The sequence below is a fragment of the Crassostrea angulata genome, chromosome 1 (assembly GCF_025612915.1).
Source record: "Crassostrea angulata isolate pt1a10 chromosome 1, ASM2561291v2, whole genome shotgun sequence".
In the NCBI taxonomy this organism is placed as follows: Eukaryota; Metazoa; Mollusca; class Bivalvia; order Ostreida; family Ostreidae; genus Magallana; species Magallana angulata.
The window spans coordinates 57,038,419-57,055,443 of record NC_069111.1 but is presented as its reverse complement, the minus strand read 5'-3'; the positions used below and the strand labels follow the sequence as shown (position 1 = coordinate 57,055,443).

At 35.3% G+C, this 17,025-nt stretch overlaps 2 protein-coding genes across 11 annotated transcripts; both read right to left on the bottom strand.

Annotated features, from left to right (window-relative positions):
• Positions 1 to 2: 2 nt before the first annotated feature.
• LOC128182920 (uncharacterized) lies at positions 3 to 5,668 on the bottom strand. Of its 4 annotated transcripts, XM_052851708.1 has the most exons (7): positions 5,428 to 5,668; positions 4,711 to 4,834; positions 4,384 to 4,584; positions 4,135 to 4,228; positions 3,928 to 4,008; positions 668 to 802; positions 3 to 437 (listed from the first exon to the last, which is right to left on the bottom strand). In XM_052851708.1, the coding sequence occupies exons 4-7, from the start codon at positions 4,157 to 4,159 to the stop codon at positions 19 to 21; spliced, it is 660 nt and encodes a 219-aa protein (XP_052707668.1). In that variant the 5' UTR covers positions 4,160 to 4,228; positions 4,384 to 4,584; positions 4,711 to 4,834; positions 5,428 to 5,668; the 3' UTR covers positions 3 to 18. The 4 variants fall into 4 exon arrangements, with proteins under 4 accessions (XP_052707668.1, XP_052707680.1, XP_052707661.1 ...); XM_052851720.1 differs by lacking the exons at positions 4,384 to 4,584; positions 4,711 to 4,834; XM_052851701.1 differs by lacking the exons at positions 4,384 to 4,584; positions 5,428 to 5,668 and having other exon boundaries at positions 4,711 to 5,411.
• A 210-nt stretch (positions 5,669 to 5,878) lies between these two features.
• Positions 5,879 to 16,926, bottom strand: LOC128182876 (uncharacterized). 7 transcript variants are annotated; one of them, XM_052851659.1, is made up of 5 exons: positions 16,381 to 16,926; positions 15,892 to 15,971; positions 15,691 to 15,729; positions 8,287 to 8,439; positions 5,879 to 8,109 (listed from the first exon to the last, which is right to left on the bottom strand). In XM_052851659.1, the coding sequence occupies exons 2-5, from the start codon at positions 15,935 to 15,937 to the stop codon at positions 7,616 to 7,618; spliced, it is 732 nt and encodes a 243-aa protein (XP_052707619.1). In that variant the 5' UTR covers positions 15,938 to 15,971; positions 16,381 to 16,926; the 3' UTR covers positions 5,879 to 7,615. The 7 variants fall into 7 exon arrangements, with proteins under 7 accessions (XP_052707619.1, XP_052707626.1, XP_052707605.1 ...); XM_052851666.1 differs by having other exon boundaries at positions 15,892 to 15,925; XM_052851645.1 differs by having other exon boundaries at positions 16,388 to 16,926.
• Positions 16,927 to 17,025: the final 99 nt, after the last annotated feature.

Sequence of the window (17,025 nt, the reverse complement as noted above, 5' to 3'; positions counted from 1 at the left end):
ACGATAACCAATTGGATGTTATAACCCACTAATTTCTGTCCCGTTGGTTTGTGACATGCACGCGCTGGTCAACTCTTCATTCTGCACGTGTGCACACTCCGTGTTCTCTGTCCTACTACTGTGCGGACTGATTGTCCACTCTGAAACCACAGTACCCGGTCTATTTCCATCAGCACTAGTGGACTCGCGACTCATTTGTTCACCGCTATCATTCATTAAAACATCAAAATGGTAACTAGAAATGGAGAAATCCACGGACACACGGCTGGCGCGCTCTGTCAGGCTCTCCCCCTCCCGGGCCTCTTGTCGCCGCCGTTCCATCGCAACAGCTGATTCGTAAGAAGGGAGGTAATCAGAGACGGCCTCGGGGTTTTTCCCGGGGTAAGGAGGGGGCGGATCCCTGAGTTGATAGGAACACGTCGACACGGACCGCTCCGCTAGAGAATAAAGAAAACCCCTGATATCAATCAGCATCAGTCAATCTCTGGGGACAGCTTGCTTTTACCGGCTGTTTCTTTTTTTGTGTGTTCGTTACCGGTGCGTGAAGTTATATGTCAGTGATGATTACATGATATATGAAAAAAACAGTTTTTGTTGTCCCAACAAAACAATATACTAAATTTTGTAATAAGAAACTTCTTAAAGTAAAGTAATCGAACAGACTTACGTATATTCTGTCGGCGAGCGAGGATTTTGTTGACGATCGTCCTTAAAATAGTGGCCATAATGATGACAGCTATTACCCCGAGGATGGCTAGAACCACTGGGTCTTCCATCACGTACCCTCGGTACCAATGGGAGTCTGCTCAAATAAAACGTTTCACACACATTTAGTTAGTCTATGCTTGTATTAAGTACATTAAGTTTGTTGGGTTTTTTCAAAGTAAAATTCCGAATATTTTCCCCGAATAACATTCTAAAATCTGAATTTGAATGTAAATCGGGTCCTGTTTGTGATTTGTTTGTTAGATTTAGAATAAGCACATGCGCGGATCCAGAAAATTTTTCCAGGGGGGGTCCGAAGGATAATTGTGTTTGCCAGGGGGGGTCCGAGGCATATTTTCGCGATAATTTTACTATGTAAATTTAATAAATTTTCATTTTCCAGGGGGGGTCGGGACCCCCCCCCCCGACCCCCCCTCTAGATCCGCGCATGAAGCAAACACCTGACTGGCTGTACTGACCAGTGTTCTCGTTTTTGTCACCTTTGACAAATTTTAGATACATTAGTTATAACATCAGTGAAGTACTTTCGATGTAATTTTCACCAATGAATTTTAAATGTAAAGTTCCTATCGCGAATTTTCCGTGAAGTTGCGGTTAGCCCGGTAGCATGCCAATCGGCTTTCTACTAAAAATACTACCCAACTTTTACGAACGTATCTTGTATTTGATTTGTATTCTAGACTGTAAATTGTAATATAAAAGTTCTTAAAATCCATATGGTGAATTCAGGGGAAAGCTCAATTCGTTACACTCGCTCAAGTTTACGCTGAATAAAAATACCAAAACGAAACAAAAGTTCAACAAGTTGTATTCAAGTTGATGAAATAACGGTACATGGTATTCCAATGAAAACCGATTCTCGGAGTTCCGAGATAACAACCTGATAACGTGCGGAGATTCCAGCACGGACAGTCCGATATAATTCTTTGTACAAAATCGACACTAACGTGCGGAAATCCAGCACAGCTAGCCCGATATCACACACACTCCACTAACGTGCGGGGTTCCAGCACAGTTAGCCCAACATATCACTTTATGCTAACGTGCGGGGTTCCAGCACAGCTAGCTCAACCGTTCTCTTCCAGATCTTAAACCATTCTCTCTTTTTCACATTTTTTTTTTGACAGGCATTGCTTTTTTTTTCGATGACAAAGAGATGGTAATGACATGCCAGAAAAATAAACATTCACACATCTAGCTGTTACGATAATTTCACACTTCTATTGTCCAACAATTATTTAATTTGCCTGGAGATTAAGTAAAGAAGATATCAAAGACTAGTGTCAAGAGGATTAACATTTTTGTCAAATGAAAGCATCTCCGTTTGTATGTTTGGTTATTTCCTTTTTGTTACAAACTAGGCCTAAATTGCGTAGTTAATTTGAGAGAAAAAAAATTAAACTTAAGTTCTCATAGCAGCTTGTAAATTTTAAATTGATAACCTGTTACATTAAAAGTTTAAAATCAAAGATTTCTAAACTTATCTATAACAATCTCTCTCACAGCCTTAATAAACTCTGTCCCAGAGTTCTACTTTGAAACAAAATGTAACCTTTAAAAACAATGCAAACATACATATTTGACAAAAATTCACAATACAAGTTAATTCAAAGCCATTTAGCGTCTATTAAATTGCTCTGTAAGGCACCACAGTTCGATTGTTTTTTAAAAGGGTCTGTAATATAATTAACTGTCCATTCAGGTCTTTAATATTTCTCTCATAAGATTTTGTAAGTTCTCTCAGTTTTGAATTTTCTTTAATTATTTCGTCCACGGTGTTTGCACGGGTTTCCACTACATCACCTGGACACGGAGTGGTGGTGGTCAATTCCGAATCTGCATGGGAAGCTTGCGTTGGATTTCCTTCCGAATGCGTCGTTATGATGGTAACGTTAGTAGCGGGCGGAGACACAGAGTTCGGAGATCCCTGGAATTTCTTATCCAAAAACTGCTGCATACGATTCCTGTCCCGTAGTTTCTGTTTTTCGGACTTCTTGCTGATGGACGGTCGCACTTGTTGGTTCATCATGACGTTAGAGTTTCTATCACTCGCTCTGTTGAGAGACGGGGAACAATTCGATTCTCACACCAATTTTCACCAATGAATTTTAAATGTAAAGTTCCTATCGCGAATTTTCCGTGAAGTTGCGGTTAGCCCGGTAGCATGCCAATCGGCTTTCTACTAAAAATACTACCCAACTTTTACGAACGTATCTTGTATTTGATTTGTATTCTAGACTGTAAATTGTAATATAAAAGTTCTTAAAATCCATATGGTGAATTCAGGGGAAAGCTCAATTCGTTACACTCGCTCAAGTTTACGCTGAATAAAAATACCAAAACGAAACAAAAGTTCAACAAGTTGTATTCAAGTTGATGAAATAACGGTACATGGTATTCCAATGAAAACCGATTCTCGGAGTTCCGAGATAACAACCTGATAACGTGCGGAGATTCCAGCACGGACAGTCCGATATAATTCTTTGTACAAAATCGACACTAACGTGCGGAAATCCAGCACAGCTAGCCCGATATCACACACACTCCACTAACGTGCGGGGTTCCAGCACAGTTAGCCCAACATATCACTTTATGCTAACGTGCGGGGTTCCAGCACAGCTAGCTCAACCGTTCTCTTCCAGATCTTAAACCATTCTCTCTTTTTCACATTTTTTTTTTGACAGGCATTGCTTTTTTTTTTCGATGACAAAGAGATGGTAATGACATGCCAGAAAAATAAACATTCACACATCTAGCTGTTACGATAATTTCACACTTCTATTGTCCAACAATTATTTAATTTGCCTGGAGATTAAGTAAAGAAGATATCAAAGACTAGTGTCAAGAGGATTAACATTTTTGTCAAATGAAAGCATCTCCGTTTGTATGTTTGGTTATTTCCTTTTTGTTACAAACTAGGCCTAAATTGCGTAGTTAATTTGAGAGAAAAAAAATTAAACTTAAGTTCTCATAGCAGCTTGTAAATTTTAAATTGATAACCAGATTGTTATAGATAAGTTTAGAAATCTTTGATTTTAAACTTTTAATGTAACATAATGAAAAAAAAATTTCTTCTTCACATCCGGAGAAATCGATTTTTCTACGGCGATTTGCGATTGAGTAGATCTGAGGTTTTATTTTTTTTGATAGTTTTGATTTTTTTTAAACATCCTAAACAATTTTAACATAAAACATACTTACTGGTCACGGGTCGCTGGTTTCGTTCTCGGCTAGTGTCATTAGGGTAAATGACCTCGGAATGAAAGTGTGACAGGAGATGATCTGAAAACGTAATGAGAAACACTGGCATCACTTCTCCAGCCTCCAGGAGTAGATGACCAAAAGATCTGTACCAATAATAATCTACTGGATTTAAAACTTGTCATTTGATAATCAAAATCATCATACCTACGTCTGAAATGTTGTTCACCATTGTGTATTATTCAACAAACGGACGCATAATTAAGGCATCATCAATATGCTTTTGTCAGGATCCGCACTGCTGCAATTATAAGTGATCCCATTTGCATTTTTTTTGTTAATTATGCAAATGTATAAATACTTTTTTGCATCAACTTCTTTTATTAACATAGGTTATAAATTCACTAGTCGCAAAAATGTGTTTAAGTATCTAACTTATAATTTGATTTTTATTACATTCAAATCATCTTTGCCATTGCCCTTCTATGGAAAATGTCGAAATTCTCGTAATGTTTCGTTCGTGTTTTGTGCTTGTACCAATGTTGTCTTTCCTGTTGTTGTTGTTTTCTTTTATTGGTTTTCCTTATTATTGTTGCTATCTCCGCTTTTAATGTTGTTGGAATGCATTGTTGTTGTCTTTGAAGTCATTTGAATTTCCTTGGGAATTATTCATATAAATATGTCCCAAAATAGAAATCGAAACTAACTTACCTGACAGTGTATACAAATGATTTAAATGAATCACTAACATAAAAAACCAAAATTTTACGAAATGGTCGCTACCTGAAAAGTCCATAGGTCCACAGAAGAATAGTTTCTTAGTAAATCACCCGTGTTAAACACCTGGTTTCACTCGCTGTTTGAAGTTGTTGACGTCGTTCCGCACCGATGACTGAACTAGCTAAAACTATGCAAATAACCTGCTAAATGCAGGACAGATAACGCAATTCACGCCTTATCTGAGATAGTGTAGACGTAAAAAAAAAATGCAAAAAAAAAATTTGTAAATATTTTCTTTCCCTGACTACACAGAATAAATGTTCTGAACAATTCACGATGACATATATTAAACACAGTGTAACGTGTTTTGGGTTCGGTGATTAAGACCAGTCTGGGGAAAGTGTCTATTTAATAATCATACATGAATACCGCATGAAATTATCATAAAAATTACGAGTCAATATATACAGATATAGTTGCAATGATGGCCTATTCTTAAGCATACAAAACAAATAATTCACAAATCATTAAAAAAAGGATGGGGCTTGATGATCTGTGGGTTATAACCCGGGGCTCTATCCGAGGCACAGGTCTCAGCCTCGAGACCTGTAAGATCAGTCCTGATAAGGCTCTATGCCCTTATTATATGTACAGGGCTGTATCCCTGCAGCCGACACAAGCTGCAGCCAGGTACACGCAGTTAATAAAATATGATGAAATATTATCGCTTTATTTAAAGATTAACCCCAATACGAACACTGTGCAGTCGTATTAACATACCTACTCCATTGACAGCCGAACACCTTCTCTCGAGTGTGGTCTTATATATACTAGTATCATCCGGACGATCCTCGCATATTACCATTAGCATCAAAGATAACACCCGTATGATATAAAAATTATCTGAACCCCAAACCCGATCATTTGTTACATAAGTAATAACTAAGTGCTGCGACAGTATCAGATCAGACGCTTCTGTGTTAAGCCAACCGTGTACTTTTCAAACAAACAAACAAACCTATAATCAAACAAATTGAGAAGCACTCATGCGGATTTTTATATGTAGACTATGTATTTTCTGCATTGTTGGCTACCACCATGCCAGCATGAATAAGCAAATAAAACATTTTTTTTTTTCAAAATCATGTTAAACACGATTGTACAAATGTAGTTAAAAAAAATCATATAAAATAACTAACGGTTGCAAACCTTGTAGAAATACACGCAAATATATAACTGCAGATATTTTAATTCTCCTCAAATAACGTGAAATATGCTTGAATAGTAACACCCCTGCGAATGTTATTGTCATTTAAATTTTAGACCACGTGGTTTTATTTGACCCTTTCAGTTTCGCAGTAAAAATCGTGCCTCGTGTTTATAGTCTATTTCATAGAATCTTGGTACTTGTAGTCAAATATAAAATCTAGAGGTTTCTTGATTTTAAACTTTATCTTCATTAATTGATGGATAAAATGTGTTCTAGAATTAAATGTGACAATAAAAAAAATAGTTTTTGTCTGCTGTTGCAACAATTAACATGCTATGTAGAGATCCCCCTGAGAATTAGTTTTCGATCCGCGTCTGAACTAGTAATATCATCAATAGTGAAACAGACTATACTATTTTATACAGTATGTTCCTTGAAAATGGCTTGATATACTAAGATTTTATGCGAAACAGACACCCATTATTGTTTTTAAAAACTAATATTGCACACCACAAGTATCAAACATGGCTATGATTTTATTAAGCAACCCAATGCTTATATTTTCAACCAATATACACGTGGTTGAACACGAACGATAACTCTGTACTGAATATCATCGTTTGATATAAATAACCGCTAGATGGTGAGATAAGACATACATCTTAAACGATTTTCATGTTTTAACATAAATCAAAGTAGGATAGGATATGAAAAACGACCAGTATTTACGTATTTTAAGAAACAGAACAAATCTCGGGGAAGTCCCGTGAACTTTCATTCGAGCACCACTGGATTTATTACATACTTGCAACGATAAAGAAAACTTTCCGAACACATTCGCAGGGGTGAGTAAGTATCTTGTACATCGACAGAACAGAACAGAACAGTACAGCGTGATAACACTTACAAGTATTCAAAAGTAAATGTGTTCAAGTATTGTACATAAAAAATGTAATGCAGCAATGTCCAGAAATTAACTTATAGTATAATTTAAATTTGAATTATGCATACATTAAAAAAAAAACAACAATTGTATAAATGAACTTATAGCTCCAAGGTGTCGGCTGAAAATAATAACTTTTCGACATATATTTTAATAACAAAATTGACGATTAAAATATATTTTAAAGAATAATTCTAAGTTTTTGATCTGATTCAAAACAGTTATTCAATCGCAGAATTTTGAATATAAACAGTCAACAATCACCTACTTACTTAATACTTTAAAGTTACTAACACCTGTTTGGCATAAAATAAACTTGATATTAAAGAAACTGAAAACGGCTCCATCAATTTATTACGGTGTTAGAAAAAAAACACAATTATCTGTGTGGCAACAAGGTTTAACGTGTCTTTGAGATATGAAGCTGTTTGTTTACGGAGTATTCTGTCAATAAGTAATGTACATATATAAAATAAAAATGTCCATAATTGTCAATTTTGTTACTAAAATACATGTTCATGCATTTTATTTGTAACAATTTGATGATACATATAAACAGTATACTCAACATGACTGAGGATGTTTATTTAATGTTAGCAACGTTAAACATTTTCAGTTTGTCAACAAAAAGCTTTTGGTTATCGTCTTTCTGATTCCTCATTCAATCTTAATATTTCAAACCAGAACAACATAAACTCCACTGATGTAGTTACATGATGAAATTCTCAAAACAAACAATTTTTTCTAATGAAATCACGACTTTTTATCGACCAGAGATCAATATTAAAATACCAATTAAATAAATTAAGACATAATTATCCACTGTTTTCTATATTTACAGAAGAAGCCACATTTAAGGTATCACCCCTCGTGTCTCCCTCAGCATCTAATTGCTGACAGACATTTGTAACTGCTTCTTCTCTAGAATCGTTAACATTTGTTGCTGAATAGTCCAGCTCATCATCGAGAGAGGTATCGAAGTGTTCCGAGCTTCTGTTTCCTCTTACATTCCCGGGGTCTAACGACACAGGGACAAACTGGTCCATGTTGCACAACTCCCCGTCTCCTCTGATTTCATGGTCACTGATATTCCCACTATTGTCCTCTGTGTTTTCATGCAGCACGGGAAAATTTATAGACTGATTCATCTCATCAATATTGCACATGAGCAACTCGGGTGCCATTTTTATGGCCGAGTCATAGGAGGGGAGGTAATTGATGTTGGTTTTAGAATATTTCCCGGGGTAGGGTGGGGGATCGTCTATAAATGAGGTCCTGGAGGGGACATTTCGGGAGATTCTTTGCGGATCTATAAAACACAGAGACAAAGGTGCGTATTAGTTATTATCACAATAATATTATTACTTATAGTATAGTATGTATACATGAAGTGTCATAAATGTAAATTTGTGTAAATGTATTCGTGTTGAATTTACTTATTTTCTTCTACATAAAAAAACTTAACCGTGGCCATTTGTTGATTTACCTGGACTTCTGTGACGGTGGTGTCGAGACCGTCGGTTTTTGATTTGATTAACAACCGTTCTCAGAAGAAAGATAATCCCAAAACAGAGAATCACACCTGTGATGGCCAAAAAGACTGGGTCCTCCATCAGCGCCGAGCTGGGTCTGGTGGTCACTGGGAGACAAATAAGAGTGGTTAAAAAAATTATAATTCTTGTGTTTTGAGATATTTTGCATAATTCAAATTACATTTTGCAAAGTACAAAATCGACATGTCCAGGGGATTTTACTATGTTATTGTCACGAAGCTGAAAACTGGTAAAGTAGATCGTAAAAACTCGGCAAATTCGGACGTGATAAAAAAAACAAAAACAAGATGTTTTGAGTTCTAAATAATGATATAATTTAACAGATGGATAAATAAGGTGTTCACCATTAAAACTATGTCAAGTTCTATTCAAAAATATCAAGAAACTAGACTCTTGTTGCTATAGCAACAAAAAGGTCTTCCGTTCCTCATGTCTTAATCGGTACAAAAATTCAATTTCTCTTTTAAAAGAAAATGGATACAATATATACTGTAAAGGAATACCCAATAGATTTTTTCTAAGTTAAACAAAACAAAAAAGACTGAATGTCAATTTTTGAGTACTTTCTTTGACGACCGGAAGTTACGACGAATCATTTAGAACATAGCAAACGATATATTCATACATTGTTTTGTCTTTCCTCAAAGTTTGGATGTTCACGTTTTTCTTAGTTTTAATATCCTTACATTAACCTACGGTACGTGACTGTTCATCACACTGACTAAAATGTTATTTTAAAAAAATCTAAAGTTAAAAAAGAAATTCTATTGCTTGAACGCTTCGATTGAGAAACGGAAGTGACGTATGGCCATATGAAACCCGTTAAACACATGTTCAATCAAATGTCCATCATCCATATAAGTTTTATGGCTTGATCTCTCACAGTTTCTGAGATCTTGCAAGTACTTTGTTTTTTATAAAAGGCTACCTAAGGTATTTGAAATGTCTCACCGGAAGTAAAACTTTTTTGTTTTTTTTACCATGTGTAAATGACATTTTATATTTCTATTGCTAAATAATTATTTCCATGCTAAATAACCAAAATATTTGTAAAATATGAAAATTCGGTTTACTTCCTGTGACGACCGGAAGTTACGTCGGATAAAACAAAATAGTGTTAACACATGTACATACATAGGTCTATTATCTCACAAAGTTTGATTGTTCAAATCTTTACCGTTTTTGAGATATCGTTGGATTAAAGTTGTTTGTCTCGGGACAGGAAACGGACAAACGGAAGTGCTAAATGTAAATTGTATTCAATATTTCTTGTATAGTTGCCTTTTGTACACTATTGTTCATCGCTGTAACTACAAATATCAAAGAAAAACAGTGAAGCTGATCAACAGCTCGATTTGTTTGAACTCTTCCTGTGTGGACCGGAAGTGTCGGAAAACAAAATGAAACTGGTTAAACACATCTTCAATTAAATGTCTATCATCCATGAAAGTTTCGTGCTTTGATCGCTTATAGTTTTTGAGATCTCGCTGTTACAATATTCGTTTTAAAAAGACTACCTGAGATATTGGAGATATCTCACCGGAAGTAGTTTTTTGTTTATTAATCATCGGATAGATGATTCTGTGTAGATGACCTTTTGTAATTCTAATGATTAAATGTTACTTCCATGCTAAATAAGCAAATTATTATTAAAAAAATCAAAATAAAGTGTACTTCCTGTGACGACCAGAAGTTACGCCGGACATAACAATATAGTGTTAACACATGTACATACATAGGTGTATCATTCTACAAAGTTTGGTTGTTCAAGTCGTTACCGTTTTTGAGATCTCGTCGAAATAAGGTTTTTGTCTCGGGACAGGAAACGGACAAACGGAAGTGCTCAATGTAAATTGTATTCAATATATCTTGTATACTTGCCTTTTGTAAATTAATGTTCATCGAGCACACTACAAATATCAAAGGAATAAAGTTAAACTGATAAACAGCTCGATTTGTTCGAACTCTTCCTGTGTGGACCGGAAGTGACGGAAGATTTAATGAAACCGGTTAAACACATTTTCAATCAAATGTCTATGATCCCTGAAAGTTTCGTGCTTATATCACTTATAGTCTCTGAGACCTCTTGGGAACAAAATGTGTTTTAAAAAAAATACCTGAGATAATTGAGATATCTCACCGGAAGTAAAATTATTTTGTTGATATAACATCGCATGGATAATCTATGTATAGATTTATACTTATATATCTATTATTCGGAAAAGGAATTTAATGCGTAAAAATAATTATTTTTGAAGTGCTTCCGGTGACGACCGGAAGTTACGACAAACAAAACAAAATAGTTTAAACACGTCTACAACTATAGGTATATCATTCCACAAAGTTTAGATGTTCAAGTGTTTGCCGATTCTGAGATCTCGAGGGAACAAGGTTTTTAGCTCACCTGAGCTGAAAGCTCAAGTGAGCTATTCTGATCACGTTTTGTCCGTCGTCCGTCCGTCCGTCCGTCTGTCTGTCTGTCCGTCTGTCTGTCCGTCTGTAAACTTTTTACATTTTGAACTTCTTCTCTAAAACCGCTTATCCAATTTCAACCAAATTTGGCACAAAGCATCCTTATGGGAGGGCGAATATAAATTGCAGAAATAAAAGTCCGATCTGTATTCAAAGCGGAGAAAACCTTGAAACTGTAGAAAAAGGGGGGTGCATTTTTAAAAATCTTCTTCTCAAGAACTACTGATTCCAATTCAATGTAGTTTAGCATAAATTATCCTTATGGGAAGGAAAATATAAATTGCAAAAATTAAGGTCTAATTCTGTTTCAAATCTGAGTTATTACGAAAATAATAATAAAGGAAAGGCGTGTTTCAATCAGTTTAATAGCCTCGGATTCGGCATCCGGTAAAATGGGTAGACAAGACTTGGCCTGGGCAAAACAAAAGATAAGCAGTTATTAATCTGCCAATCTCATTAAAATTTCAGGATATTTGATGGACCAGTATATTTGTATTTGCTGTAATTATTGCTGCAAAATAATGCGTATTTGGAATTGACAATTGCCGATCTGCCCCGGCTTTTATTTTGCCACGGCCCGGTTTTGCTTACCCATTTTACCAAGACTCGTATTCCATACTTCTAAAACGAGGTTCTTTGTTTAAAGCAGCCATGACATTATACGAAAAAGGGTCGATCTGACTATGATGAATTTGCTTGTTGTGCAACAGTTCGCGTATGAAGGGAAATTTTTGAAACATGAAAAATATATTGGTGCCGATTTTGTGAAGTAAATTGAGGCTAAATATTTCAATGCGTTGACAGTTTTCACACATGACGTTGATGTTAGCTTGTTCTGATTTTCGTTTCGTTTTCATTATTTATGCTTTGTAACCTGGAAACTGTCGTCTGTGTTTCGTGATTTTTACGTATCAAATCAAACAGAGACTTCGGTAAATCAAACAGTTACGTTAACTGTTTACCTGCGCAAATTAAGCAAATCTGATGTAGGAGTACTGAAATACAATTCATTCTATCGGTAATTCGGCATTATTTTTTGCGTAATGGTAGATTAATGCAATAGGTTTTTGTTGAGATGCTCGGCATTTTCTCTAGTTTATTCAGTTTAAATAGAGTTTGATATCGCTTACGGAAATATGTAGGTATATACATGTATATATATGATTCATTTCGAAAAAATAAATTGTGTTCTTTATTTGTTATACATGTAGTGCATGTTTCTTGTGTTTAATTGTTAACAATTTCTATTTACTAACCATTTTTGAGTGTTTGCTTCGAATTATAAGCAAGATACAGAGATTTGCTAACAATTCTATCTTTATACACAGATCTTAAAAGCTAAAAATTAAATCAAAGTACTGATAGTACTGAAAAGCGCTAACCCAGCTTCTGTATGTATATAACAGATATATGTATATAGCATTTCAGCTTCTGTATACGCACTATATTTCCTCATCACTGCATGACAGTCCCTGCAATGATGTATGTAAGCCCCGTACATTAATTTCACAATAACCCGTAAATTAGATTCACAATAGCCCGTGCAGTTATGTGCATAAACCCCTAAAACTGGTTCCCTAACCAGTTTAAATGATGTATACTTTTGCTTATAGGGGGCGGTTATTCGATGCACCGGAAGTTGAAGTCTAGCGACAATAAAGGGCTGAGCTATGCTTAGCGCTTTAAAAAGTAAAAAAAATTGTCAATATTTATTACGAAAATTTTCAAAATCTGTTCTTCCAGAAACCAACTCATTGAATTGTAAACTTAACCTTTTTAGCTCACCTGAGAATGGGGCCACAATGGGGGGTCGAAGTTTAACAAATGAATATATAGAGTAAATCTTTAGAAATCCTCTTCTCAGAAACTAATCGGCCAGGAAAGCTGAAACTTGTGTGGAAGCATCCTCAGGTAGTGTAGATTCAAAGATGTGAAAATCATGACCCCTGGGGATAGGGTGGGGCCACAATGGAGGGTCGAAGTTTAACATATGAATATAAAAAGTAAATCTTTAAAAATCTTCTTCTCAGAAACTAATTGGCCAGGAAAGCTGACACTTGTGTGGATGCATTCTTATGTAGTGAAGATTCAAATTTGTAAAAATTATGACCCCCGGGGATAGGTTTGGGCCACAATGGGAGATCGACGTTTTACATAGGAATATACACAGTTAATCTTTAAAAATCTTCTTCTCAGAAACTAATCAGCCAGGAAAGCTGACACTTGTGTGGATGCATTCTCAGGTAGTGTAAATTCAAAGTTGTAAAAATCATGACCCCCGGGGGTAGGGTTGGGCCACAATGGGGGATCGAAGTTTAACATAGGAATATATACAGTAAATCTTTAAAAATCTTCTTCTCAGCAACTAATTCGAAGGCAAAGCTGGAACTTGTGTGGAAGCATCCTCAGGTAGTGAAGATTCAAAGTTGTGAAAATCATGACCCCTGGGGGTAGGTTGGGGCCACAATGGGGGATTGAAGTTAAACATATGATTATATACAGTAAATCTTTAAAAATCTTCTTCTCAGAAACTAATTAGCCAGGAAAGCTAAAACTTGTGTGGAAGCATCCTCAGTTAGTGTAGATTCAAATTTGTGAAAAACATGACCCCTGGGGGTAGGTTTGGGCCACAATGGGAGGTCGATGTTTTACATAGGAATAAACAGAGTCATCTTTAAAAATCTTCTTCTCAGAAACTAATCAGCCAGGAAAGCTGGAACTTGTGTGAAAGCATCCTCAGGTAGTGTAGATTCAAAGTTGTGAAAATAATGATCCCCAGGGGTAGGGTGGGGCCACAATGGGGGGGGGGGGTCAAAGTTTAACAAAGGAATTTATAGGGTAAATCTTTAAAAATCTTCTCAGAAACTAATCAGCCAGATGATTCTTTATAATTGTTAAGACTTTGGCCCCAGGACAATTCTTTGGCCTCACGAGAAGGTTGAGAGTTTACTGTACGTTTATATCCCATATATAAACTATTGTTAGGGATCTTTTTGAGAACTGCAATACTCAACACATGATATGACTATAAAATCATCCTGTTAGAAAAGGGACTAATGATTATAAACATAAGAATATCCAGGGGAAAATGGATTTTATTTATACAGGATTTACATGAATTATTGTATATTGTCCAGATAGTTTGTATTATGACTCCATTGAGCTGATTTTATCATACCTATTGTTCCTCAGGTGAGCGATGTGGCCCATGGGCCTCTTGTTTGACGCGGGACAGGAAACGGACGACCGGAAATGAATTTTGAAAAAATGAAAAAAACGCCTTGAGATATTATCATTTGCAATCATCCCTAAAAATTTGAAGGAAATCTATCAAGACATCTCTGAGAAATTCTGCCGACAAAAAAGGAGAAAAAAAATAATAAGAAAGAAAGAAAGAAAAAAAAAACACTACAATCACTATAAGGTCTTCTGTTGGAAACGGAAGACCTTAATAAGGAATTACGAAAAGAAAACGTCAAACTTTAGCCGATAACTGGTACATTACCAGTATCCATTGGCAACGGTTACAACACCGGTACTTGTAAAACCAAAGTTGATAAGTATTTTTCTCTTTCAATTTGTCAAGTTTATTCACCTTTCCGCGAGGGTTCAGAGCACAAACATTTTTCTTGTAATAAACGGTAAGCGGTATACTATTTTAAAATGAGGAAAATATGTAACGTCAGGTGTCTTTGGTTGAGAGGTGCACGATACAGTCATTACTTTGCTCTTTATGCGGTAAATCGAATGGAGATATGTCCAAAGTTTATATCTATTTAAGAATCTCCTTTAGTCACTTATTTCATTGCTATGATAAAGGGTATCATTCTTATATAGAATAAATACTCTTCTTACAATCCTTATGCCATAACTATATCAGAACCTTGAATGTTATAACATTCATTTTTAAAAGTATTTGATGAAACAGTGTTACATATATTTACGAACAAATTTTGAAAGTAACTGTTACATGTGACTTTCTCGGTAACCGTCGTCCGATCGGTATTTTTATAGAAACTTTATCAAATGAAATAGGCATCTATTTATTCGATTTTCATACTGAAAAAAAATAAGAAGCTGGTGGAAGAGCATCCATCGTAGTTAGTTGCAGTTTCTTTGTCTAAATTCTATTTTCAACATATTAATCAAATATAGGATAAAAATTCTTCTATGTCATCATGCTACTCAAAAGATAACCAGAGGGGAATACGGACATTTTCGTATTGTTCTGTTTAAATTGACACACACCCATATTTAGAATGGGTTATTTCGCTAAAAGACTGATATATACAAATGGCAGCCCTGGACATCTTATCTCATCTTATCTCATCAATAGTACACTACAGTACTCAACAAACTAAGTGAACTGTTCAACTGTACGTCCACTTAAAGTGTTTACTTTAAAACAGGCCCAGAGCATCGCTTTACAAAGTGCAGGGACCAACAAAATTGGGAAGACAGTAAGATTATATGTTAACTATAGTAAATATACTTTTTTACTAAATGGAGCATATTCTTAAAGAGTGGAGGATCTGGGCCACTGTCCTCCCGTCTGTTGCTACGTGCCTGAGGACAGGTTTTGTATGCACAATAATGGATCTTAATCGTATATATCAAAACTCTGCAACTGTTGTAAAGCTATCATGCTATTGTAGGTAAAGGTGCGACCTTTTTAAAACTCTATCTATATACCTGTACATGCATGTACATTGCGTTTTACATCAAGGTCTTTAGATGACATATTCTTCCTTTTCTTTAATCGTTTGCTTTAGGTATTTTGCGTTCTTGTCCGGTTGATATTGTTATTAATTAAGATATTTTGCTTTTCTTAACAAAAATTGAATTAAATGATTTTAAACATTTACCTTTTTCGCTTGTAGGTGAGGGTAAATGGATTTCTTCATCTGCATAAATAAAACGAACTTTGATGAACTCTCCATCAGTTCTGTATGACATGTGTGATAGAGATTTCTCATTAAATTTTCATATGTTTTTAATGAGAGCATAAACATGTAGAACACAATTATAGTATGAAGGTTTACCTTCCTGACCTAGATTTACCTTACCTGTAGTGTTAGTGGCCATCTGTGGGTACACCACCTGTAAAAACATAAAACTGTTTATGGTTGGGAACTTGTCGACATTGCTGTAAATAAAGTAGATGTTGTCAATGTTCATTGTCGCACACACGATCGTATATATGTATGTGTGTGTGCATAACTGTCCATATTAGATAAGTCAGAAACACCTTGTTGATTCTAGTGCATTTGGAATATATATATTTCTGACAATGCATAATGCACATCAAACCATAGATGAATCTTGCCCTAAATTACATTACGTATTCATGAATCGATGAATGGTTTATTGGTGAACATGGTCCCTTAGAACATGGAATGTCTTGCAGATCCAAAATCTCCTGTCTTATTGTTAAGAGACAATGACAACTATACATTAAGTTTATATTTTAATATGCTCACCATACACTTAGAAACTATCGATTAATATAAGTTAATAAAACTTAAAATCACTTGGTTTTTCAGCAAGAAACTTACCATTCACCTATAGGTGCAGTTTATTGACATTCCTCCCGCGTAAACCTCAGGTAAATCACTTCTCCAGTCAATTGTCCATTTCTAAATCAATCTCTGCACAGAGAAACGTTGGTAATGGCGTTCTTTGTTATCGTTATCTGTCTAATTCGGCCGTTCCACTTCGATTGTTTGTTCCAAACACATACTTGTTATGTACATTTTTTACTCTGTTAACTGTCAGCTCATGGTGTGTAAGGTCATTGTATCCAAAAAATGAACTTAATAGTAAACTTCCGTGTTTGTTACATAACATAACAAGGTTGTTTTTTAAATAATATAAGTGGTTCACACTGAATAGACAGTAGCTCAGTGTGTTTCTGGTGTTTCGTAGTATATTTTTTTTTCATACATTATGTAAACTATGATATAGCTCAAAGCTGTTTAAGGGATATTCCCACTATTTATACGTCTACTTCTAAATATTTTACCGTATTTCAATACATGCACTTTAAATTTAAATTTTGATGTAAGATGGTGGTTTTAACTGATCATAAGGTGGTTTTTTTCTCTAAATCAAGCGATTAAAACCACTAGTAAGGCAATCTTTTTCTCTCTATACTATCACGGATCAATTTCATTGTGAATAATTTTGTGTAGGTAATGTAT